Source organism: Elephas maximus, chromosome 11 (genome assembly GCF_024166365.1).
Source record: "Elephas maximus indicus isolate mEleMax1 chromosome 11, mEleMax1 primary haplotype, whole genome shotgun sequence".
Lineage (NCBI taxonomy): Eukaryota > Metazoa > Chordata > Mammalia > Proboscidea > Elephantidae > Elephas > Elephas maximus.
Window position 1 is genome coordinate 92,261,938 of NC_064829.1, and position 25,643 is coordinate 92,287,580.

Here is a 25,643-nt window from a genome sequence, read left to right on the forward strand (position 1 = left end):
GGGTTTTCTGGAGGATTCCTTAGGGTTTTCTGTGTATAAGATCATGTCATCTACAAATAGAGATACTTTTACTTCTTCCTTGCCAATCTGAATGCCCTTTATTTCTTTATTTTTGGGAGCCGAATTGCTCTGGCTAGGACTTCCAGCACAATGTTGAATAGGAGTGGTGATAAAGGGCATCCTTGTCTGGTTCCCGATCTCAACGGGAATGCTTTCAGGCTCTCTCCATTTAGGGTGATGTTGGCTGTTGGCTTTGTATAAATGCTTTTTATTATGTTGAGGAATTTTCCTTATATTCCTATTTTGCTGAGAGTTTTTGTCATGAATGGGTGTTGAACTTTGTCAAATGCCTTTTCTGCATCAGTTGATAAAATCATGTGATTCTTATCTTTTGTTTTATTAATGTGGTGGATTACATTAATTGTTTTTCTAATGTTGAACCATCCCTGCATACCTGGTATGAATCCCACTTGGTCATGGTGAATTATTTTCTTGATATGTTGTTGAATTCTGTTGGCTAGAATTTTGTTGAGAATTTTTGCATCTACGTTCATGAGGGCTATAGGTCTATAATTTTCTTTTCTTGTGGTGTCTTTACCTGGTTTTGGTATCAGGGATATGGTAGCTTCATAGAATGAGTTTGGTAGTATTCTGTCCTTTTTTATGCTCTGAAATACCTTTAGTAGTAGTGGTGTTAACTCTTCTCTGAAAGTTTGATAGAACTCTGCAGTGAAGCCATCTGAACCAGGGCTTTTTTGTTGTTGGAAGTTTTTTGATTACCTTTTCAATCTCTTCTTTTGTTATGGGTCTTTTTAGTTGTTCTACTTCTGTTTGTGTTAGTTTAGGTAGGTACTGTGTTTCTAGGAATTCATCCATTTCTTCCAGGTTTTCAAATTTGAGTATAGTTTTTCATAGTAATCTAATATGATTCTTTTAGTTTCAGTTGGCTCTGTTGTAATATCGCCCATCTCATTTCTTATTCGGGTTATTTGCTTCCTCTCCTGTTTTTCTTTTGTCAGTTTGGCCAGTGGTTTATCAATTTTGTTGAGTTTTTAAAAAAACCAACTTTTGGTCTTGTTAATTCTTTCAATTGTTTTTTTGTTTTCTACTTCATTTAGTTCAGCTCTAATTTTTATTATTTGTTTTCTCCTGGTGCCTGTGGGTTTCTTTTGTTGCTCTCTATTTGTTCAAGTTGTAGGATAGTTCTTTGATTTTGGCCCTTTCTTCTTTTTGGATGTGTGCATTTACTGGTATAAATTGGCCTCTGAGAGCCGCTTTTGCTGTGTCCCAGAGGCTCTGATAGGAAGTGTTTTCATTCTCACTGGATTCTATGAATTTCTTTATTCCATCCTTAATGTCTTCTATAATCCAGTCTTTTTTGAGCAGGGTATTGTTCAGTTTCCAAGTGTTTTGATTTCTTTTCCCTGCTTTTCCTGTTATTGATTTCCACTTTTATGGCCTTATGGTCAGAGAAGATGCTTTGTAATATTTCAATGTTTTGGAATCTGCTAAGGCTTGCTTTATGACCTAATATGTGGTCTATTCTAGAGAATGTTCCGTGTGCACTAGAAAAGAAACTATAGTTGGTTGCTGTTGGGTGGAGTGTTCTGTATATGTCTACGAGGTCAAGTTGGTTGATTGTGGCATTTAGATCTTCCGTGTCTTTATTGAGCTTCTTTCTGGATGTCCTGTCCTTCACCGAAAGTAGTGTGTTGAAGTCTCCTACTATTATTGTGGAGCTGCCTATCTCACTTTTCAATGCTGATAAAGTTTGTTTTATGTATCTTGCAGCCCTGTCTTTGGGTGCATAAATATTTAATATGGTTATATCGTCTTGGTGTATTGTCCCTTTAATCATTATATAGTGTCCTTCCTTATCCTTTCTGATGGATTTAACTTGAAAGTCTATTTTGTCAGAAATTAGTATTGCCACTCCTGTTCTTTTTTGATTGTTGTTTGCTTGATATATTTTTTTCCATCCTTTGAGTTTTAGTTTGTGTCTCTAAGTCTACGGTGTGTCTCTTGTAGGCAGCATATAGACGGATCTTGTTTTTTAATCCATTCTGCCACTCTCTGTGTCTTTATTGGTGCATTTAGTCCATTTACATTGAGGGTAATTATGGATGGGTATGAATTTAGTGCTATCATTTTGATGTCTTTTTTTGTGTGTTGACAGCTTCTTTTTCCCAACTTGATTTTATGTGCTGAGTAGATTTTCTTTATATATTGTCCTTTCCTCATATTTGTTGTTGTTGATTTTGTTTCTGCTGAGTCTGTATTTTTCCCTTGTATTTTATTTTGATGAGTAGGATAGTTTGTCTCCTTTGTGGTTACTTTATTATTTACCCTTATTTTTCTGAATTTATAACTAACTTTTATTTCTTTGTATCGCTGTATCTTCCTCTCCATATGGAAGATGTATGATTGCATTTCTTAGTCCCTCTTTTTTATTTTAATGTTGTCTTCTTTTATATAATAACATCGCCGTTACCCTGTGTTGGGCTTTTTTTTTTTTTTTTTTTTAATCTTGCTTTGTTTTTTTTTTTTTGGATTTCCCTGTCTGGGTTGACTTCTGGTTGCTCGCCCAGTGTTCTAGTCTTGGGTCGATACCTGATATTATTGATTTTCTAACCAAAGAACCCCATTTAGTATTTCTTGTAGTTTTGATTTGGTTTTTACGAATTCCCTCAACTTGTGTTTATCTGGAAATGCCTTAATCTCACCTTCATGTTTAAGAGACAATTTTGATAGATATATGATTCTTGGCAGGCAATTGTTTTCCTTCAATTTTTTAAATATGTCATCCCATTGCCTTCTTGCCTGCATGGTTTCTGCCAAGTAGTCTGAGCTTATTCTTATTGGCTCTGCCTTGTAGGTGACTTTTCGTTTATCCCTCGTTGCTCTTATAATTGTCTCCTTATCTTTGGTTTTGGCAAGCTTGATTATAATATGTCTTGGTGACTTTCTTTTAAGTTCTACCTTATGTGGAGTTCGATGAGCATCTTGGATAGATATCTTCTCATCTTTCACAATATCAGGGAAGTTTTCTGCCAACAAATCCTCAACAATTTTCTCTGTATTTTCTGTTATCCCTCCCTGTTCTGGTACTCCAATCACTAGTAGGTTATTTCTCTTGATAGAGACCCACATGATTCTTAAGGTTTCTTCATTTTTTTTAATTCTTTTATCTGATTTTTCTTCAGATATATTAGTGCCAAGTGATTTATCTTTGAGTTCAGAAATTCTAGCTCCTACTTGCTCAATTCTGCTCCTTTGACTTTCTACTGAGTTATCTAATTCTGTAATTTTATTGTCAATCTTCTGAATTTCTGATTGCTGTCTGTCTATGGATTTTTCCAGCTTATTAAACTTTTCATTATGTTCCTGAATAATCTTTCTGAGTTTTTCAGTTGCTTTATCTGTGTGTTCCTTGGCTTGTTCTGCATATTGCCTCATTTCCTTCCTGATGTCTTGAAGGGTTCTGTATATTAAACTTTTGTATTCTACATCTGGTAATTCCAGGAATGCACTTTCATCTAAAAGATCCCTGGATTCATTGTTTTGAGAGTCTGTTGAGGTGATCATGGCCTGTTTCTTTATGTGATTTGGTATTGACTGTTGTCTCCGAGCCATCTATAAGTTATTATATTAGTTTATGCTTGCTTACTGCATCGTAGCTTCTTGCTTTGTTTTGTTTTGGTATACCCCTATGGGTTGCTTGAGTGAGCTAGCTTGATTATTTTCGCCTTTGGAGCTCTGGTGTCCTGTCCCCAGGTAGCTAGAGCTGTTATCAAGTATATCAGTCTAGGAGTCCATTCAGTTTTCTTGTATGAATTCAGCTTAGGTTTCCAGGTAGCTGATATTAAGTACGTGGTACAGGCTCTGTCCTACAGTCTTAGAGGGATGGAGGTGATTGGCGTGTATACCCATATCTGATTGCAGCAGGGGGTCACACTCTGAACACGGCAGGGGGCTGAGAACCGACCCCCACGTGTCTCTGAGGAAAACGCATCTCTGTTCCCTAGAGCGTGCTGGTGGGTGGGCTCTGCGGAGGGACCATGGGCACCCAAAGATTTTTTTGTAAGGACTGGGAGGTACCAGTTATCCCTGGACCCCTGTCACAGGTGGCTGGGCCACCCAAGTGGAGCCACCAGTCCTTAGGTCCGTGTTGTGAGTAGGTGAGGACCTTGTTTAATAGGCAAAGCAATGTCAAACGTCAAACACCCACCTCTCCACTGCACCGCTGAAATGGTTGGAGTTTGCCAACAAGGGCCTATTCTCCCAAAATAGGCCACACAGGTCCATGCAGAAGGGAAAGGTGCTCAAGGTCCACAGATGGTTTATGCCTGGACAGAAGCCGCTTCCGTCCTGAGCTCCCCCAATTAATGGAGACAGCAAACTATCTTTTCCCCCCAGTTGCAAATTTTTTCCTTCCCCAAGGCCAGGAGGACGGCTCCAGGTGCTCATCAGGGTCTATCTCAGGCCTAGGGATTCAGCCGCTGAAGCTAGCTTGGGGGTGTGGGGGGGGGACACGGTAAAATATATGCAAGTACTTAGCTTTTGCCGAGAGCACCCTTCTGCTCAGGTTCCGGAGGTTTGAGTGGGCTGTGTGACTGCTGCTTCTCCCCGAGGAAACTGCGGCTGAACACTAGTGCCAGCCCGCCACTGCCGCTGCCACCCCACAATTCAGGTCCGGCAACTCCTCTCCGCTTCCGAACGGTCTCTTCCTTCCCCTGCCCCTCAGTTCATTGTCTAAGCTTGCCTTTGATGCTCAGGGCTCCCAGCTTGTCACAAATATACTTGTTTCACTTGTTTTTTCAGGTCTTTGTTGTAAAGAGGGCTCAACGGAAGCATCTGTCTATTCCGCCATCTTGGCTCTGCCTCTCCAGGCGATTCCTCCCTCTTTTTTTCATCAACTCCAGTCACACTACTCGTTGTGCTGTTTCTGGAATGATTTAAGCGTATACCCACCTGAGAGCTCTGCACTTGCTATTCTCTCTGCCAGGAATGCTCTTCATTCAGATAGTCATATGGCTTTTCCCTTCCACTACATTTAAGTCTCTACTCAGATGTTAACTTCTCAGAGTTCTTTCTTGATCATTCCATTTAACCATCACTGCTCTTGTCAAACGTGGTGGTGCAGTGGTTAAGCATTCGGCTGGTAACCAAAAGATCGGCAGTTTGAATCCACCAGCTGCTCCTTGGAAACCCTATGGGTCTATGAGTCAAAATTAATTCGACAGCAACAGGTTTGGTTTTGGTTTTTGACCTTGCCAGTAGAGTCCCTGGGTGGCTCAAACGGTTAAGCACTTGACTGCTAACCAAAAGGTTGAAAGTTCAAACCCACCCAGAAGTATCTTGCCTCTGGTAACCTAATTCTGAAAGGTCACAGCCATTTAAAACCATATGGAACACACAGTTCTCCTCTGACACACATGGGTTGTCATGAGTTGGAATCAACTTGACAGCAGCTGTTTTTTTTTTCTCTTACCAACACGCATTCAATTGCCTTACCTAATTTTATTATTTCTTCACAGCTTTTGCATTATCCAACTTTGTGTATGTGTGTGTCTGTGTTTATTTCCTCATTGACCTTCTTTCCCAGTGGAATATGAGGTCATTGAGGACAAAGACTGTGCTTGCCACTGTTGTATGCCAAGTACCTAAAATTAAGCCAGGTGAATAGTGAACCCTTGATGAACATGTGTTAACATTCATTAATGATGGCATTAATGAATAAAGGCAGACTTACAGGACATACATTTATTTACTTACTCAACAAATACTTATTTAAACTTTGTAAGAGTCAGATGAGGGTGGTGGTGGTTCAGTGTTAAAATTCTTGCCTTACATGTGAAAGACCTGCGTTCAATTCCTGATTAATGCTCCTCATGCTTAGCCACACCTCTCTGTCAGTAGAGGCTTGTGTGTTGGTTGCTGTGTTGCTTAACAGGTTTCAGTGTACTTCCAGACTGAGAAAGACCTGGTGATGTTGTTGTTGTTCTTAGGTGCTGTCGAGTAGGTTCCAACTCACAGTGACCCTATATACAACAGAATGAAACACTGCTGGTCCTGCACTATCCCCAAAATGGTTGTTATGCTTGAGTCCATCGTTGCAGCCACCGCGTCAATCCATCTCGTTGAGAGTTTTCCTCTTTTTTGCTGACCCTCTACTTTACCAAACATGATGTCCTTCTCCAGGGACTGATCCCTCCTGATAACATGTCCAAAGTGTGTGAGACGAAGTCTTGACATCTTTCTTCTAGAGAGCATTCTGCTTATACTTCTTCCAAGACGAATTTGTTTGTTCTTCTGGCAGTCCATGGTATCTTCAATATTCTTTGCCAGCACTATAATTCAAAGGCATCAGTTCTGCTTTGGTCTCCTTTATTCATTGTCCAGCTTTTGCCTGCATATCAGGCCATTGAGAACACCATGGAGTGGGTCAGGCACAGTTAAGTCCTTAAAGTGGCATCTTTGCTTTTTAACGCTTTAAAGAAATCTTTTGCAACAGATTGCCCAATGCAATATGTCATTTGATTTATTTACTGCTGCTTCCATGGGCGTTGATTGTGAATCCAAGTAAAATGAAATCCTTGACAACTTCCATATTTTCTCCATTTATCGTGATGTTGCTTATTGGCTCAGATGTGAGGACTTTTGTTTTCTTTATGTTGAGGTGTAATCCATACTGAAGGCTGAAATCTTTGATCTTTATCAATGAGTGCTTCAAGTCCTCTTCATTTTTAGCAAGCAAGGTAGCGTTATCTGCATATCACTGATTGTTAATGAATCTTCCTTCAATCCTGATGCCTTCGTCTTCTTCATATATTCCAGTTTCTCAGATTATTTTCTCAGCATACAGATTGAATAAGTATGGTGAAAAGATGCAACCTGATGCACAACTTTTTTGACTTTAAACCACTCAGTATCCCCTTGTTCTGTTTGAATGACTGTCTCTTGGTCTATGAACAGGTTCCTCATCAGCACAATCAAGTGTTCTGGAATTACCATTTGTCTTAGTTATGTAGTGCTGCTATAACAGAAATTCCACAAGTGGATGGCTTTAACAAACAAAAATTTATTCTCTCACAGTCTAGGAGGCTAGAAGTCCAAATTCAGGGTGCCAGCTCCAGGGAAAGGATTTTTCTTTCTGTTGGCTCTTGAGAAAGGTCCTGGTCATCAGCCTTCCCAGGTTGAGGAGCTTCTCAGCTCAGGGACCCCAGGTCCAAAGGATGAGCTATTCTCCTGGCCCTTGTTTCTTGGTGATATGAGGTCCCCATCTCAAGTGTCAGGATTCCCTGAATCCTGAAATTCGAAATACCCTCACTTTCACTTCAGACAGCTCTCAAGGTTGGCAATTGATTTGGCATTTTAATTCAGCCACTCTTACAATAAGACTTTGGATTTGGTTTTTGGCAATATCAGCTCTGTTACTACAAGAAATAAGGCTTTCTTTCAAGGCACGAGTGGAAATTTGAGGTTGTTTATGTGGCACATGAGCTTTGATTCTGAAGCCCTGAGCTCATCTCTTCCTTTCACCAGTTTGTCTAGTGAAAGCAGGACCAAGCAACCAGCTTCCTTATACTTATCATTATGACACAATTGTAGAAATGTATCACACTTGCAATCACCCAGAGCCTGGTCTTTCAACAATACCTGATTTCTTGGTGGTGATATTTTGTATATTTGTATCACCACCTCATGCCATGGATTGGCAGTGCCCTCTTTACTCCTGGAAGCAGCGTCGTCAACATCTTTAAGACTAACCAGACTTGAGAACCAATTTACAAAACTCATCCTTACAGTTTTGCCTCTCTAGAACCACTCTCAGTACCAAATGTCTTAGGCTGGGTCCTCTAGAGAAGCAAAACCAGTAAAGCATATATAGAGAGAGATTTATATCAAGGAAATGGCTTGAACACTTGTAGAGGCTGGATTGTCCCAAGTCAGTGGGTCAGGATAGAGCTTCTGATTCACATAGCTGCAGGGGTTGGCAAACTCAAGATCGGCAGGGCAGAGAGCAGGGATCTTGCTCACAGGCTGTGAAGATCAAAGAATCCCAAGACTGGCAGGCAAGACTGCAGGTAAGCTGCTAGCTCAAGTCCCAGGAACCAGAGGTCAGACAAACAGGAGCCAGCTGTAGGGTCCAGTTTGAGCAAAAGCCAACGAGCCTTGCCAGAATGTCCACTTATATTCAATGCAGGCCACACTCCCAAGGAAACTCCCTTTCAATTGATTGGCTACTTACAGAAAATTGCATCATGGAGTGATCACGTTATATCATATCTCATCATGGAGGTGATCACAACATCATATGACTACTAAACCACTGAGAATCATGGCCCGGCCAAGTTGACACACAACCTTAACCATCACATCATTCTTCATAATGTTATCCATAATTTGTTATGATCCACACAGTCAAATGCCTTTGCATAGTCAATAAAACACATAAAACATATCTTTCTGGTATTCTCTGCTTTCAGCCAAGATCCATCTGATATGAGCAATGATATCCCGTGTTCCACACTCTCTTCTGAAACCCGACTGAATTTCTGGCAGTTGCCTGTAGATGCACTGCCATAACTGCTTTTGAATGACCTTCAGCAAAGCTTTACTTGTGTGTGATATTAATGATATTTTTCTATAATTTCTGCACTCTGTTGGATCACTTTTCTTTGGAATGGGTACAAAATACGGATCTCTTCCAGTCGGTTGACCAGGCAGCTGTTTTCCAAATTTCTTGGCATAGACAAATGAGCACTTACAGTGCTGCATCCGTTTGTCAGAACATCTCAGATGGTATTCCATCAATTACTGGAGCCTTGTTTTTCGCCAATGCCTTCAGTGCAGTTTGAACATCTTCCTTTGGTACCACCAGTTCTTGACCATATGCTACCTCCTGAAGTGGTTGAATGTCAACCACTTCTTTTTGGTACAGTGACTCGGTGTATTCCTTCCAACTTCCTTTGATGCATCATTAAATGCATCTTTTAATATCTTCCCAGTAGAATCCTTCAATATTGCAACTTCAGGCTTAAATTTTTCTTCAGTTCTTTCAGCTCGAGAAATGCAGAGAGTGTTCTTTCCTTTTGATTTCCTAAGTCTAGGTCTTTGCACATTTCGTTATAACACTTAATTTTGTCTTCTTGAACTGTTCTTTGAAATCTTCTGTTCAGCTCCTTTACTTCATCATGTCTTCCATTCCCTTTAGCTACTTGATGTTCAAGAACAAGTTTCAGAGTCTCTTCTGACATCCGTTTTGGTCTTTTCTTACTTGCCTGTCTTTTTAATTACCACTTGCTTTTTTCATGTATGATGTCCTTGATGTCTTTCCACAATTTGCTTGATATTTGATCGTTAGGGTTCAATGTGTCAAATCTATTCTTGAGATGGTCTCTAAATTCAGTTGGGATATACTCAAGGTCATACTATGGCTCTCATAGAATTGTATTAGTTTTCTACAGCTTCAATTTGAACTTACATGTGAGCAATTGATAGTCTGTTCTGCAGTAGGCCCCTGGCTGATGCTATTGAGCTTTACCATTGTCTCTTTCCACAGATGTAGTTGATATGATTCCTGTGTAGTCCATTTGGCGAGGCCCATGTGTTAGTTGCTGTTCAAGTTGTTGCTGTTCAAGTTAGTTGCTGTTCAAGTTGCTGAAAAAAGGTATTTGTCATGAAGAAGTCGTTGGCCTTGCAAAATTCTATCATGTGATCTCCAGAGTCATTTCTCTCACCAAGGCCATGTTTTCCAACTATTTTCCTTCCTCTTTGTTTCCAACTTTAGCATTCCAATCACCAGTAATTATCAATACATCTTGATTGCATGTTTGATCAAATTGTGGAATTTGGTAAAAATCTTCAGTTTCTTTATGTTTTGCCTCAGTGGTTGATGTGTAAATTTGAATTGTAGTCCTATTGACTGATCTTCCTTGTAGGCGTTTGGATATTATTCTATTACTGATAATGTTGTACTTCAGGATAGATCTTTAAATGTTTTTTTTTGATGATGAGTGCACTGCCATTCCTCTTCAATTTGTCATTCTCAGCATAGTAGACCATATGACTGTCCAATTCAAAATGGCAAATATCAGCCCATTTCAGCTCACTAATGTCTAGGATTTTGAAGTTTATGTGTTCCATTTCATTTTTGACGACTTTCAATTTTCCTAGATTCATACTTTGTAAATTCCACATTCTGATTATTAATGGGTGTTTGTAGCAATTTCTTCTCATTTTGAGTCATGCACACAACAGCACGTGAAGGTCCTGAAAGCTTTACTCCATCCACGTCATTAAGGTCGACTCTACTTTGGGGAGGTAGCTCTTCCTCAGTCGTATTCTGAATGCCTTCTAGCCTGAGGGGCTAATTTTCTGGCACTATATCAGACAATGTTCTTCCACTATTCATAAGGTTTTCACTGGATTTTTTTTTTTTTTTCAGAAATAGACCACTAGTTCCCTCTTCTTAGCCTGTCTTAGTCGGAAGCTCAGCTAAAACCTGTCCACCATGGGTGACCCTGTTGGTATTTGAAATACTGGTGGCATGGCTTTCAGCATCACGGCAACAGGAAAGCCACCACAGTATGACAAACTGACAGATATGTGGGGAGCCTGGTGATAAAAAAAAAAAAAGAAAAAAAAGAAAAAGAAAAATCTTTTTTTTAGGCTTCTGAAAATCAGCCTATGAAAGTCCTGTGAATCACAGCTGTCTTATCCCATTGTGCGTGGGGTTTTCATGAGTCGGGAGCAACTATGGCAGCTAACAACATGAGTCAGAGACAGCCAACAAGAAAGAGAATGTCCTGCCCTCACAGAGCTCACAGCCATTTGAAAGGCAGGAGGGAAAGACTTTAAGGAAAGATGGAACACAATTAGGACTATGATAAGTATAATAAAGAAAATAAGGCAGTGGCATGAAAACCCTATGGAGCACAGTTCTATTCTGACACATATGGGGTTGCCATGCATTGGAATCAACTCAACAGCAAGTGGTTTTACTGTAACTCAGATCATCCCATTTCCTATTTGCCTGACTTAACCGTTTGCTTTGACATCAGTGTTGGATGAGGAGGAAGAGGAAGAGAAACAGGACCAGGCGAAGGCCACCGGGATGCTGATCAGAACATTCAGGTACATTTAGAGAACTTGGGCATGAGTGACATCATGAATGAGCCAGTGATGCCCACTAATTCAGCACCTATTTTGTGCCAGGAAGATGCTGGGGTCTTGCATTTATCATCTCTCACTCTTACAACAATCATGTAATGTGGGATTGCCACCCGCCACCGTGTCCATTTTACAGATGAGAAAAGTGAGGCTCAGGGAGATATATCGCGTGCCATAGGTAACCCAACTAGGAAGTGGCAAGGCTGGGATTTGAACCCAGTTACCTTGTGCCCATCAGGGGCACCAGATTTGAGCTCTGGGTCCCTTATTTGACTGGAGAGGCTTGTCTTCCTGATGCCTTCAGCTGGAGCCGAGTCACTTTCCTTATTACCTTCCCTTCTCCCAACACAAGGGTCGCTATGAGTTGGAATCGACTAAAGGCAACGGATTTGGTTTTGTGTTTTCTCCAAACACAGAAGGCAGCTGGGACCTGGGGGGAAGGGAGGCTGCATAGGGTGGACTTTGTGTCTCTCCACAGCCCATCCCTGATAAGTCTCCCATCTGCAGAGCCCTGATATCCCACGAGGGGCCTTTCTGGACACAAAGGGTGAGCGCGCCTGGGAGGGGAAAGGAAGAAGTCTACCCTAACTGAGCTCTATGATGGGCCTGGCCCCATTACTTCACCCAAATCTCCCAACAGCCCTGTGAGCCAGTTCACAGTTGATGACCCTGAGACTCAGAGAAGAAAAGGGCCTTGCCCAGGTCCCACAGAGAAAACAGCCAAGCTGGGAACTGAGGCCTCTCCCAGAGCTGAGCCCCCTGAGCAGATGGGGAAGAAACTGATGTTAGCCTCTACCATTATCCTCTCTCCTGACCCATATGATGTCACCATCACCTCTGGAACTCAGTCCTGCAGAGGCTTCTCAAGGAGGCCTCTTGTCTCCAGAGAGCACAGTCGGAGTAGAACTGAAAGGAACTGTCAGATCTGGGCCAGGCCTCTCCTTTCACAACGGGGAGACTGAGGCCCAGACAGTGGAAGGGCTTGTCCAAGTCATGTCTGCAGAATCCCTGAACCAACAGCATTGTTCAGCTCCTGTTCCCCGGGGCCTCCACCCCCACCTCTTGAATGAGAGACCAGCACCACTCACTGAGCCCAATTCCTAGGGTGTGAAGTACTGATCCTCGGAGGCTCCTTGGGGGCAGGACGAGGTGAAGAGCTGGGGCTGCCTGTCTCACACTTCAGCTTGCTGCTCCTCCTCCAGGCTGGACCCCAACACTGCCCTCTGCTGTGACCTCACCACCTCTTATCCAGCCCCAGCCCCAGAGTCCCTGGAATCCTGGGGCCACTGTCCTCATTCCTGTCCATCTCCCAGCTCCCCTGGCCACAAGCAGCTGAGAATGCAAGGGTCACTGGACTCTGGGAGATACTCAAAACAGGCCTGCGGGCGCCTGTACTCCCTGAACAAAGAGGCCCCTGTGACTCATCAGCTGTTTTGTTGGGCTGCATGTGCAGGGGACTGCGACTCCCAGAGGCTTCTTGAAATGTGACAGGAAGAAGACAAGGGGTCAGGCTGCCTCTGGAACCCCACCTGAGCTCCTCTCCTATGTCTGCCTGTGTCCTCCCCAAGTCCCTCCCTCTGCCCACCTGGCTCCTTCTGGATCCCTAGTGGCTCCTTCCTTCTGAGGGGTGGATCCCTTCTGGCTTACCCTCCTCCAAGACAGTCTAGATTAGCTGGCAGCTCACTGACCTTCAGACATTTGAACAAGTTCCAGATATTTCAGCAGAATTGCCTGCCATCTGTTGACTCCTGATGCATGAGCAATAAATGCTTACCGGTTTAGGTCAGCAAGGTTTTGTGAATGTATGTTATGCAGCAGTTGTTGTTACCTGCCATCCAGTCATTCCCTGCTTCATGGCGATGCTGTGCACAATGGGATCAGATCATTATGATCCATAGGGTTTTTATTGGCTGATTTTCAGAAGCAGATTGCCAGGCCTTTCTTCCTAGTCTGGCTTAGTCTGGAAGTTTCACTGAAACCTGTTCAGCATCACAATAACATGAAAGCCTCCACTGACAGATGAGCGGAGACTAAGCTTGAGGGTCGTTAACTGGGAATTGATCCCTGGTGTCCTGAATGGAAGGTAAGACTTCTACCAGTGAATCGTCACTGCTCCCTATGCAGCAATGTTGTTGTTATTGGGTGCCATCAAGTTGATTCTGACTCATAATAACCTTATACGACAGGGTAGAACTGCTCCACAGGGTTTTTAAGGCTCTGATCTTTACAGGAGCAGATCACCAGGTCTTTTCTCCCACAGGCAGCTGGTGGATTCTAACAGCCGATTTTTTGTTAGAGGCTGAGCGCATAACCATTGTGCCAGGGCTTCTTTTATGCAGCAATAACTAAACCCGTTGCTCTAGAGTTGATTCTGACTCATAGTGACTCTATAGGACAAAGTAGAACTGCCCTATAGGGTTTCCAAGGAGTGGCTGGTGGATTCGAACTGCTGGCGTTTTGGTTAGCAGCCAAGGTCTTAACCACTGCGCCAGCAATAGCCAACTGATAATCAGAGCAAGAGGGTATTCAGTCAAAAATGAGGAGAGTTAGGTTGGCTTAATAATGAAGAGCCTTGAAAATCTGAATGGGAAGCTTGGACTTCACCTTGAGAAAAAAAAAATTAAAGATCAATGGAAAGATTTTCAGCAGAGAAGGAAAAGAGTGATTGATGGATGTGAGAACAAACTCTCCAGGGATAATGCAGATGGATACACTCGAATAGGAAATGGGACTTCAAGGAGGCTGATAAGTTGACACAGGCAACAAACGTTGAGGGTTTGAGAGGTGGGGTAAGGAAGATGGCAATGGAACCAAGAGGTGGATTTAACAGGCTTCCAGGAAGTAAAATTGTCTGACAAATATTCGTTGTGAGACGATGAATAAGTAGAGAATTGAAGATAACTTCCATTCTCTGCTTTAGATGACCTGGGGGGAGGATAATGTTTATATTGTAGAAATTGTGAATCCAGGAGAAAGAAGTATGAAGAATTGATTGGTATTTTACTATATGTGCTTTATTATATATGAACCATTATCCTCCATGCAACAAACGATCTTATTTTAAGCGTATTTCAGTATAAGTTGCTGGCACCGATACATTATCCTCTAAACACGTCAGCATGCATATCAACAATGAAAGTTCGTTATATGCTTACACATTGTTAAGAGATACAACTTACATGTTATGAAATGCACACCCCTTAATTGCAGTTTTTGATGAATTTTCACAAATACATTCACATGAGAAACTAAAACATCTATCAAGATATAGAACATTATCACGACTCCAAATAGTCCACTCATGCCCCTTTTCAGACCACTACTGCCCCCACCATCCTAAGGCAAATATTATACTGATATTTCATCATAGATTAGTTTCAACTGTTTCCAATTTAATTAGAATCATGCATTATGTCCTTTTTTATGTAAGGTTTATTTCACTCTGATACGTTTTTTAATTTATCCACTTTTTTATGTATTAATATATATATGTATTTTTTTTTAATAGCTAAGTATAAGTAATCCATTGTGTGGATACTTCTGTTATATCAATTATCCTGTCTATAGATCCCTTGGAACATGACATTCTCACATCAGTGCTGTGTAGAAATCTCTCCAGCAGAAATTGCCATGAGGAGGAGAGTTGATAAGTCATGCCAGAAGAGATTCTAATTGGTACTCACATCCAATTTGATATGACCCTCTTGCACACGTTGTTGTTAGCTTCCATTGAGTCAGCCCCAACTCATGGCAATCCCAAACACAATGAAATGAAATATTGCCAGTTCCTGCCCTGTTCCCATGATCAGTTGGGGATAGATCATTGTGATCCACAGGGTATTCGTGGGCTGATTTGTCTGAAGTAGGTTGCCAGGCTTTTCTTCCCAGTACCCATCTTAGTCTGGAAGCTCTGCTTAAGCCTGTTCAGCACCCTAGGAACGCACAAGCCTCCACTGACAGAGGGGTGGTGGCTGTGCTTGAGGTGCGTTGGCTGGGAATTGAACCCAGGTCTTTTCTCCTGCATGGAAGGTGAGAATTCTCCCACTGAACCAACACTGCCCCCATCTCTCATGCATAAACATTACATACTGCCATTACCTGTGAATCAGATCCAGCTCCATGAGACTATGGACCATACATCTTCATGTTTGGTCATCAATCTAGATCAGCGATGTTCAATAGAACCCTCTGTGATAATGGAAATGTTCTATATTTTGTGCTGTGCAATACGGCAATACAGTACCCACTAGCAACATGTGACTTTTGAAAACTTGAAATGTGATTGGTGCAACTGAGAAACTGAATATTTAGTTTTAATCAATTTAGACACAAATGGCTACTGTCTACCATGTTGGAAATCAAAGATGTAAAACATACTTTGATTACTTAAAATTAAGTTGAATAATTTAAGCTTTCATGAGCTGAGTAAATGTGTTAAGATTCTAGAATTATTTCCAAAGAACTTCAGAAGAAGTGAGATAATTGTGGTTAAATTCTTAGAATGCTAGGGTAAGGATAGTAAAAGCTCTGAAATGGCTGGATAGTTACACTGGAGGTTTCCTAGAATATCTGGGTGTTTACTAAGGGATACTAGGATTTTAAAGATGAACCTACAAGTCTCTAGACTCCACTGTTGTCATCTTGGAGCTGTCAGGCTGTGTTTGAGAAGGAAGAGTGTCCATGAATGAACTCCTCCTAGGAATATGATACAGGTTCTTGCTTGGTAATGCTCTGTGTGCACAGGACCTGGGGACAAGGTCTGGCCTGAGTCTGGGCTTGGTGTTCAGAGCATCCCATGAAGATACTGGGCTCAAGTGATGAATATTTGGGACTCAGGGAAGTGGATGTGACTCTTCTCTGTGTGAGGGTCCAGTGGTTCAACTGGGCGTAAATTGCCTCCTCTGGTTCTTCTGCTGTAAGGTACTGAAAAAAGGAAGGTGAACAATAAGGAATGGGACTTAATAACTGAAGGTGGGGTCTTTGGTTACTTGGAGGAGCTAAAGATGTGGAGGGTTGGGTTGGAGAGAACTCACCTCATCATCCATCGTTTGGTCTTCCTTTGGCTCTCTGTCCGTAATAGAAGCATCTGTGGCTGGAAATGAATTCAAGACTTGTGGGAGAGCTTTTCCATACTGTCACTTCAGAGATGGGGACACCGAGGCCAGAAAGAAGCACTGGTGTGCCCTGGTTACTCATTCAGTCTACCCTACTCACTTAAAAGTACCACCCCATCAACAAGCCCAGGTCCACATTGACTGCACCAGGATCCTCTTCCAATCCCATTACTCCCATCCTACTTCTACTCTTATATATCATTACCTCCTACAGGCTAGTGACTTTTCTAAAGTTAAGAAAGAGATAGTGGAGAAGAAGGGGTTGTTAACCAGATAGAGAAGGGGCAAGGGACTCAGAGCTGTCTTTGGAAGGCCTCCACAAAGAACCACAGCTTAACCTGTAGGAAGTGAACACACATCTTTGTGCCCCAATCATACCTTCCTTCTCTGTTTCTATCTTTAGACTTACTACTTTTGGTAGAGCACCAGTGACAAACCAGAGCAAGGAAGAAAATGACAATGCATATGGAGACCACTGAGAGTCCAATGAGGATGTCCAGCTGTCTGGGGTGTCCGTGAGGAAAATGTGAATCTGTCAATAAGAAACCGATAGCAACGTCTATTTATTTATCACATACTTCGTGCCCGTTTATACTGGGCTCATTACATTAGTTTCTTAAACTCTCACAACGACTCTAAACCAGACCAATTTATTTATCCATTTTCCAACATGTACAAACAAATCCAAGAGAAGCGAAATCGGTTACCCAATCAAAGAGCCAGTAAGTGGAATTCTGAAGCCAGGTCTTCCAGGCTCTAATGTTCCTTTTTTTGTGTTGCCCCATGAGGCAAGGCATTACAGAGTTTGAATTAAATGGATACCACCTGCACCGACTATATCTGAACAACCTTTCTCATTGTACCTCCTCACCACACCACATTTGCACATTCTGGAAATTGAAAAGGAGGTGGGCAGAGGCTGAGGATGCCCCTAGTCCAGGTGACTGAGATTCTGAACTCACTTTGAAGAATCTTGACACCCCCCCTCCCAGAGATAACTGAAGTGGGGTAGGTAATGGCATTCGGAGATGGAAGGGGAGTGAGCAAAGTAGTCTAGCATCTGCTGAACACTCTCTGCCAGGCCTATCTTTGGGGTAAGTGGGGTTTTCATATTTGTGAGTTCATGTTTTTTTTAGACTAAGTGTGGGAGGGAGGTGGCTTTAGCCTAATGTTCTGGTCAATAAAATTGAGGTTTAGTGAGTTTAGCGACTAAATTAGGAGAGCCATTATTTGATCCCAAGAGTCTGATGCCAAAGTTTTTTTATTTCAAGGACTGTACCATGCTCCCTCACTAGGCTCCCTGCCTAGTCCTTTCCTTCTTCTGCCAGCCCAAGTATGAGTTTCCAAGCAGTGAATGGGAGGCTCAGAGGGAAATGAGTATGCCCAAGGTTTCTATCTGGGAAACACCTGAACTAGGTTCTTATCTCCCTTCTAATGAGTCTGCTTTGAAGATGTTCTGAATCCACCAACTGAAATCCTTCTCCACCACCACCTTTCATGTCTAAGTCCCATGAATTTTCTCAAAAATAGCTGCCATAGTCTCCCGCCAGGCTCATGGCTTCCACTCATGCTCCCTATATCCTCAAATAAATTCTGTTCACATCTGCCAAAGTGTTATCTCTAAGATATCACACAGATCATGAGACTTTCCTGATTAAAAATTTTAATGGACTCACATGACTTCACATCTGTCAGTGTAAAACCTAAGCTCTTTATCATTGCTTCTAAACTTTTGTATAATTTGGCTTTTGTCTACCTGTCTCCACTCTTTCTCATATACCACACATCAGGGCACAGTGTTGGAACACATCAGCTCATTGCCTCATTGGGTTCACTGCACTATCTGTTCCATCTGTGGTAAATAGTCTTCCACCAGACTTGTCAAGAGTAGTTCTCTTGATCATGAAGATCACAATGTTACCCTCTCAGTGCAGTCTTCTCTACCAACCACTCTAAATTATCCACTGAAGTTTTCTGTATTGGTTGGCATTGTTTTATTTCTTTCACTTCATCTTATTATAAGTCTATGCAGAACATTTACATTTTGTAATTCATTCAGTTGTTAATTCCCCCTTCTTTCTCCATACACTCCTGGAACATGAATTTCATGAAAATCAGGGCCTTTTCTTCTTAACTGTTTCCTATTCAGCACATAGAACACTGACAGGTAGACAATACATCCACAGTGTTCCCTTAAATCCCTGCTGTTCCCACATTTTCTCATACTCACAGACCCCGACTGAGACAGGGTAGTCATTATTCCTGGACAGGAAGCCAGGTTCACTCTGACCTCCCATTTAGAGGAAACTTTGGTCCCAGAGCATCACAGACTAAAAGGCTTTACTGATTTCCATCCTGGCCATGGTTTCAAAAGGTGAGGGAGAATCTGGGGATCAGAAAAGGGAGGTGACCAGCTCAAGGTCACAGAGGTGAGAAGTGGCAAAACCAAAAATGGATCATGAGACTTCTGTCTCACTAAAGATCCATGAAGTAAACTAAGAAGTCTCTTTTGCTCACCTGTTTTGGTGCTTGGTTCTGTGGGTGACAGGCAAGTATTTGTAGAGGTTCCTAGGAAATAAAACAGAGAGGGTGCAAGTGTCCCACTTACTGAAGTATGACCTTTTTTTCAGTAGAATGTTGGTCCTCCACCCACCCTCACTCTGTCATCCATAACAGGGCTGTTGGAGGTCCTGGGCTCCCTCTCCCAGAATATTCAGGGAGATGATTCCCTCCCTCAGACGTTGTGATAGGCACAATAATGACCTCCAGATATGAAGCCCTGGTGAAGCAGTGGTTAAGAGTTATGGCTGTTAACGAACAGATTGGCAGTTCGAATTCACCAGCTGCTCCTTGGAAACCCTATGGGGCAGTTCTGCTCTCTCATATAGGGTCGCTATGAGTCGGAATTGACTTGAGCGCAATGGTTTTGGCTTTATGGTTTTTCAGTACGTCTATGTCCCAGTCCCCAGAAATTGTAAATATGTTACCTTCTATGGCTAAAGAAACTTTTCAGAGATGATTAAAGTCAAGGACCTTGAGAATGGAAAAAATTTCCTGGATTATCTTGGCGTTGCGGGGTTGGGGGGGGTGGGGGGGGTGGGGCACATTCTAATCATAAGTTCTTAAAAAGTGAGAACTTTTACTGGCTATAAACAGAGGGAGTTGTGAATACTAAAGAAGTGTCAGAGAGGTGCAGTGTTGTTATCTTTGAAGATGGAGGGAGGAATCATGAGCCAAAGAATGCAGGTGCCTGGAAAACAGAAGGAAACAGATCCTCCCCTAGAGCCTCCTGAAAGAAATGCAGTCCTGCTGACCCTCAATCTTAGCCCAGTGATACCCGTGTTGGACTTCTGACTTACAGAAGTATAAGGTATTAATTTTCTATGTTCTTTTTTAATCAAATCACTAAGTTTGTGACAGTTTGTTACAGCACCAGTAGGAAACTAATATAGATGTCAACATCTAGAGAGGGAATAGTAGATGCCTGGGATGAAAGATGTCCATAATCAAAACACATTGTCTTCCCCTAGGAAGCATGATATCTATGCTTCCTCCTTGGGAAATCGCTGTCTGTGCGTGAAAGGTCAGGAGAGGATTCTGGGAAATGGATAATGGGGATGGACTGATCTCATCCCCCTAATCTGAGTCTAGTATTTCCTCCTCCTGGGTCTGCAACACGGAGCCCTGGTGGACCAGTGGTTAAAGCACTAAGCTGCCAACCCAAGGTCAGTAATTTGAACCCACTACGTGCTCTGTGGGAGAAAGATGTGGCAGCCTGCTTCCGTAAAGATTACAGCTTTGAAATCCTATAGAGCAGGTCTACTCTGTCCTACAGGGTTGGGATGAGTCAGAATCAACTCGATGGCAATGTGTTGAGGTTTTTTTTTGTTTGTTTTGTTTTGGGGTCTGAAATGACTCCTTCATAAATCTGGGTGCCTAGAACCCTAATTTGGGTCTCCACATTGGAGGAAGACTTTAGAAATGCCCTGTCATTCTATACCCTGACACCACTCTCATGCTCAGCCTGTCTTTTCCTCTCTGTATTTCTTGATATTTCTTACTCTGCGCAGTCCCTAAGATCAACTCTGTTACCAGCAGGATGCCCGTCAGATAGAGTTTTATCATTTAGTGTGAGTCACAAGACATGGGACAGGTATAGGGCTCCTTACCTGTGACCAAAAGGTGCAGAGGATCACTTGGGTATGACCACTCATAGGGAGATCGATGGAAGGAACCATAGCATCTATAGGTCCCACCATGGGCTGGGCTCACAGGGCCCAGAGGGAAGTCACCCTGGAATGCACCATCGTGACTTTGTACTCCAGGGAGCCAGGACTCATGGGTCTTCCCATCCTTGGACAGATGGTACCCATCAAATGAGCTCTCTGAGCGGCAGTGCAAGGTCACATTCTCTCCTGACATCACCACATGGCTTGGCTGAGCCAAGAGAGAAGGTTTCTTGTACATACCTGGAAGAAAAAGAGACCTTAGTTTTAGAGCACCAGCCTTGCTCACACTATCATTAGGACATGAACAAAAGATTATCTGTCCCCATTTTGGGGAGTGAAGACTCCATGTCTTCTTGTCCTCTCTACATCTCATTTTTACCTCTATGATCCTGACTGATTCTCTGTGTGTTTGTGTGTGTGTATGTGTGTGAATGTGCACCTTTTATGTTTGATTCTCTATTGCTTCCTGGCTGTGTCTCTGTGGCTTACTGCCCCTAGAAACCATATGAGATATGGGGTTCTTTTGAATAATGGAACTAAGTAGAACCATTCTGAACCTCAGAGAACATGGTGGTGGCCTAACTCCCTCACCTGGAACCATGAGGCCATGAGTCTCATTGTTCCCTGAATCCATTAATATGGATTAAATTGTGTTTCCCCAAAATTTGTATTGTAAATTCTAACCTCTATACCTTTGGTTATAATCCTATTTGGGAATTGGTTCTCTTTTTCATGTTAATGAGACAGTATTAGTGTAGTGTGTGTCTTAAATCAGTCTGTTGTGAAATATAAAACAGCAGACTAAGCAAGCAAGCCAGCACAAATGGGAGAAGGTATACACCACCTGATGGCCAAGGAACCTAGGAATGGAAGCTGGAAAGAGACTAAGACCTTTCCCCAGAGCAGACAGAAAAAGACGGAGCCTTCCCCTAGAGGTTTCCTGATTGTGTCAGACCTCTAAGAACCCTGGTGGTGCAGTGGTTAAGCGCTCAGCTGCTAATTAGCTCATGTAGGATGTTTGAACCCACTAGCCACTCAGCAGCAGAAAGATGTGGCAATCTGCTTCTGGAATCGACTTGATGGCAATGGGTTTTTGTGTTTTTTAACTGTGATAAAATACATTTCTGTTTGTTAAAGCCACCCACTTGTGGTATTTCTGTTATAGCAGCACTAGATAACTAAGACACCCATAGAGTGAAAAGTGCTAGAATGTAGAATCCAGGATATCCCTATAGGCTGATACTACAGTGAAAGGCTAGCATGGCCCGGCAACTTCAGAACTTGGAATTGACCTCCTGGTGGTAGAAGATTGGAAGTGACCATGTCCCCTGTTAAACCATGTTGCTGAGCTGAATCCCAGGGTCACACTCCCTAGGCAGATCTTCCAGGGAGGGGCCTAGCTGGCAGGGGATGTAGGGTGTGTCATCTTGTTCTCATGGCAGAGGAAGGGGGCAGTAGTGTTAAAGTGAGACACCACCTCTCTCAAATGTCAATGGTGCCTGAACTGGGGAGATCAACCCCATCCCTCTGCCCATGCATCTGAATCTCTCCCTCTTTCACACTCTCTATCTGCCTCCTTGTCATTGTCTGTGTTGTTTCTGTTTGGCTCATAACAAGTTTTCTGTTTCATACAACACTTTTTCCCCTCTGAAGAAGCCCTAGTGGGGCAGCGATTTAGCTCTTGGCTGCTAATGGAAAGGTCAGGGGTTTGAACCACCTGCCAATCCAGGGCAGAAAGATGTGGCGGTCTGCTTCCTTAAAGATTACAGCATTGAAAACCTTATGGGACAGTTGTACTCGATCCTATGCAACTCCTTTGAGTAGGAACTGACTCAATGTCAATGGTGTTTTTTTTTGGGGGGGGGGGAGTTCCTTCTTTTGTGTGTGTGTGTGTCTCTTTGTTTGTCTTCCTGTATCTCCGTTGTACTGATGATGTGCTGAACAACCACATCACCCCTGAGGTACCCATCACACAAAGACCAGGAACTGAACGGACCACACTTACCTGTAACTGTGAGCTCTAGGGGGTCACTGGGGGCTGACCACTCATAGGGGGAGTGACTGTGAGAACCATAGCATCTGTAGGTCCCCGCATGGACAGGTATCATAGGTTCCATGGAGAAGTTAGCCCCAGCGTTCCCATTATGGAGCCTCTTACTAATCTGCTGGGAAAGCTGTGAGTCCCCCTCCTTGTGTAAGATAAATTTACCAAACAGTACTTCTGAGTGACAGTGCAGGGTCACATATCCCCCTGAATTCACAAGAGGACTTGGGTATGCCCAGATGGAGGGTTTTGTGAATACACCTAGAAGCAAAGAGAATGTGAGTTTAAATGAGTCATTCAAACCTGAAACCTGCAGGTGAGGAGTTCTTCCTCTTTCACACACAAAGCCTAAGCCTTTCTGTACCTGTTTCTTTGCATGTTCTCTATGCATTGTTCTCCATGCCACTGGCTCACATTCTTCCATTACCTGCAGTCCCCTTGCCTGTCCTTTGTCTACATTTCTCTCCTTCCCGGCTGGAAGTCCCCATCCTTGTCTGTACTGGTTCTTGAACCTTGGCTGTGAAAGCCATTCCCCATATTTCCTCTTCCTGCTCTGTATAGTGAGATGGAGCAGAGGTGCCGCTACAAGATGCATTTCCTGGCATTCCTTGAGAGCTCTGCACATCCCATAGAATGATAGGGAAAACTGGCAGGAGATCAGAAGGGAGGAGTGGAGAGGGACGAGGGTGTTTACCAATCCATTCCCCAGCTTTTGCCTCAGTAGGCATCTCCTGAAGGGGCTGTGTCTTCTCTAAGGCTCCAACTGTTTAAGATGGGGTTACAACCTCAGTAATGGGGATGCTGGTCCTGGGATCTAGTGCCATTGCTCCTGTCTGTGTCCACGCTGCTCGTAAGTGGTAGCAACAACCTGCTCTTGTTAATCCCTATATTGATTCTCTTCTTTATTAGTGTCTTCCTACACTTTGGCACTCAATTCCGTTTACTAAATAACTTCTATTTAAATTCTTAGTGCCTTTCTATGGTTAGGTCCCAACAAGGATTCCTGCAGTAACTCTCTGGGCGCCACTGGGATCTGGACTCTGAATAAGACTGTCTGGGATACAGGGTGGACATGGGCTGGTCTGGACTTCTCCTACCTGTGATCAGGATCTCCAGGGGGTCGCTGTATGCTGACCATGTAAGGGTGTTTCTGTAATATACAGAGCATTTGTAGGTCCCCGCATGTGCTGCAGTCACAGGGCTCATGGTGAGGCTGTTTTTGAAAAGTCTATTCTGGAGCTTAGGGATGGGGGTCCCACGTTTTTTTACCACTTTGAATTTGCCAAAGTCAAAGCAAGAGTGACACTGAAGAGTCACTTTCCCTCGTAGAGGAATCACAGGGCCCGGCCAGGCTGAGAGTTTGGGCTTGTCATGACACCCTGGCGGAGAAAGAGGCACAGCATTAGAGAGGAAAATGTGGAGTTGTCCCTGCCCTCACTGTCCTCAGGGGACTTCTTCTCTTTCACATTCTCCAAAAGCTTCTAGCCCACACTGAAGCCCATGATGCCCAGGAATATGTGGTGGGGGGCCAGGGACACAGCTCTCCCCGTCATGGACATGACAGGTCTTCTCAGAACAACAATTTTACTTAGTGCTGAGAAAATGGTAATCAAAGGTTCTCCTGAAAACAATTTCCTGTAACAATAACAGCCTGCATGCATAATATATATCCCTTGTTTGACTATTATATATATACCTGTAGCCCTCAAGTCGATCCTGACTCAAAGGAACTGTGGGGTAGAGTAGAACCGCCCCAAAGGGTTTCGAAGGTTGTAATATTTACAGAAGCAGACTCCCAAATCTTTCTCCCATGGGTTTGAACAACTAACCTTGCAGTAGGCAGCCACGTGCTCAACCACTGAGTCGCAAGGGCTTTTCGAGGGTTTATATATATATACCAAAAAATAAAAACAAAAACCAAGTGTGGGGGGGGCAACATCTATCTGATTCAACCGATATAAAACAACAATATAAGACAAAGCATGAAATTATTTCTTAAGAATTCTGCTACATCCAAATGCGCCACAAAGTCGGATGTCATTGCTTGCTGAGCAGATCCTTCTCAGATGGTGACAGCAGGAATACCCTTTAGCTCAGCTGTCATGGGCAGGCTTTCGAATCCAAGTTAACCCCTGGCCCTCACCAGGCCCAGCGTTGGGTCCTTCCCTAATTAAGGAGATTATTCTAACCTGTCCACAGAGACCCTCCCTGGGTGCTTCCAAAAGAGTTGAGTCTCTAGAGCAAAGGAGAGTCTCTAGAACAAAGTCACAGTCTAGGGTTTCCAGAGATCCCTCTTCTTGCTCTCCCAGAGGATTCATCACAAAGCCCTGCCTGAATTATCAGCATCAGCCCACACTCCTGTGCTTCCCACTCTTGCCTGAGAGAACTTTTGTGTTTGGCCAACACACACCTGGAAATAAGGAGGACTCACCCACTTGTGCCCAGATCCTCTGGACCAGACAGAATCCTGGAGGGAAAACCACATAAGAGTTGATTTGCCCTCATATGAATCCCACCTCCCAGTGACTGTGCCCTGTCTGGGATACAGGCCTTGACAGATGGGACTGGGCTTGGGCGATTGATGAACTCAGCTTCCTATGGGATCCCACCTCCATCCCTGTGCTGGGGAGAGGCCAGGTCTTCAGACCAGGGTTTTCTATCATAACCCTTTTCTCCCTTCCCTTCTAAGACTTACCAAGACACAGGAGGCTGATGAATTTAGGGTCCATGGCTCTTCTTCTGTTGTACAGGATACAGGAGCTGAGTAAAGGTGATAAATCAACAGGATGTTGAGGGCATGGCCTCACTACCACAGTTTATCCACCACACACAAAGATGACCAGCTTCTTCTCACCCTACATATGACAAGGGGTGTGGAATAATTTTCAGACTAGTTTCATGGTTTTATAACAGCCCTTACCTAATGCCTGAAAAAATTATATGTAATGAATATCACCCTTGGTATATACTTTTTTTATATACCCAGAGGTAAAATTGCTGGACATATTGCATTGGAGGAAGCTGCTGTAAAAGACCTCTCTAATGTTTTAAAAAGTAAAGTTGTCACTTTGATGACTAAGG

At 43.1% G+C, this 25,643-nt stretch overlaps 1 protein-coding gene across 1 annotated transcript in view; it reads right to left on the bottom strand.

Annotated features, from left to right (window-relative positions):
* The window catches only part of LOC126086191 (killer cell immunoglobulin-like receptor 3DL3), a 39,726-nt gene extending 14,427 nt beyond the window's left edge, over nt 1-25,299 (bottom strand). Inside the window, exons 1-5 of the mRNA XM_049902372.1 lie at nt 25,258-25,299; nt 24,994-25,029; nt 23,660-23,941; nt 22,524-22,823; nt 20,459-20,758 (exon numbers count right to left, since the gene is read on the bottom strand). Coding sequence (XP_049758329.1) covers nt 20,459-20,758; nt 22,524-22,823; nt 23,660-23,941; nt 24,994-25,029; nt 25,258-25,291 — 952 coding nt within the window. The 5' untranslated portion in view covers nt 25,292-25,299. The remainder of the gene's footprint in view (nt 1-20,458; nt 20,759-22,523; nt 22,824-23,659; nt 23,942-24,993; nt 25,030-25,257) is intronic.
* Nucleotides 25,300-25,643: the final 344 nt, after the last annotated feature.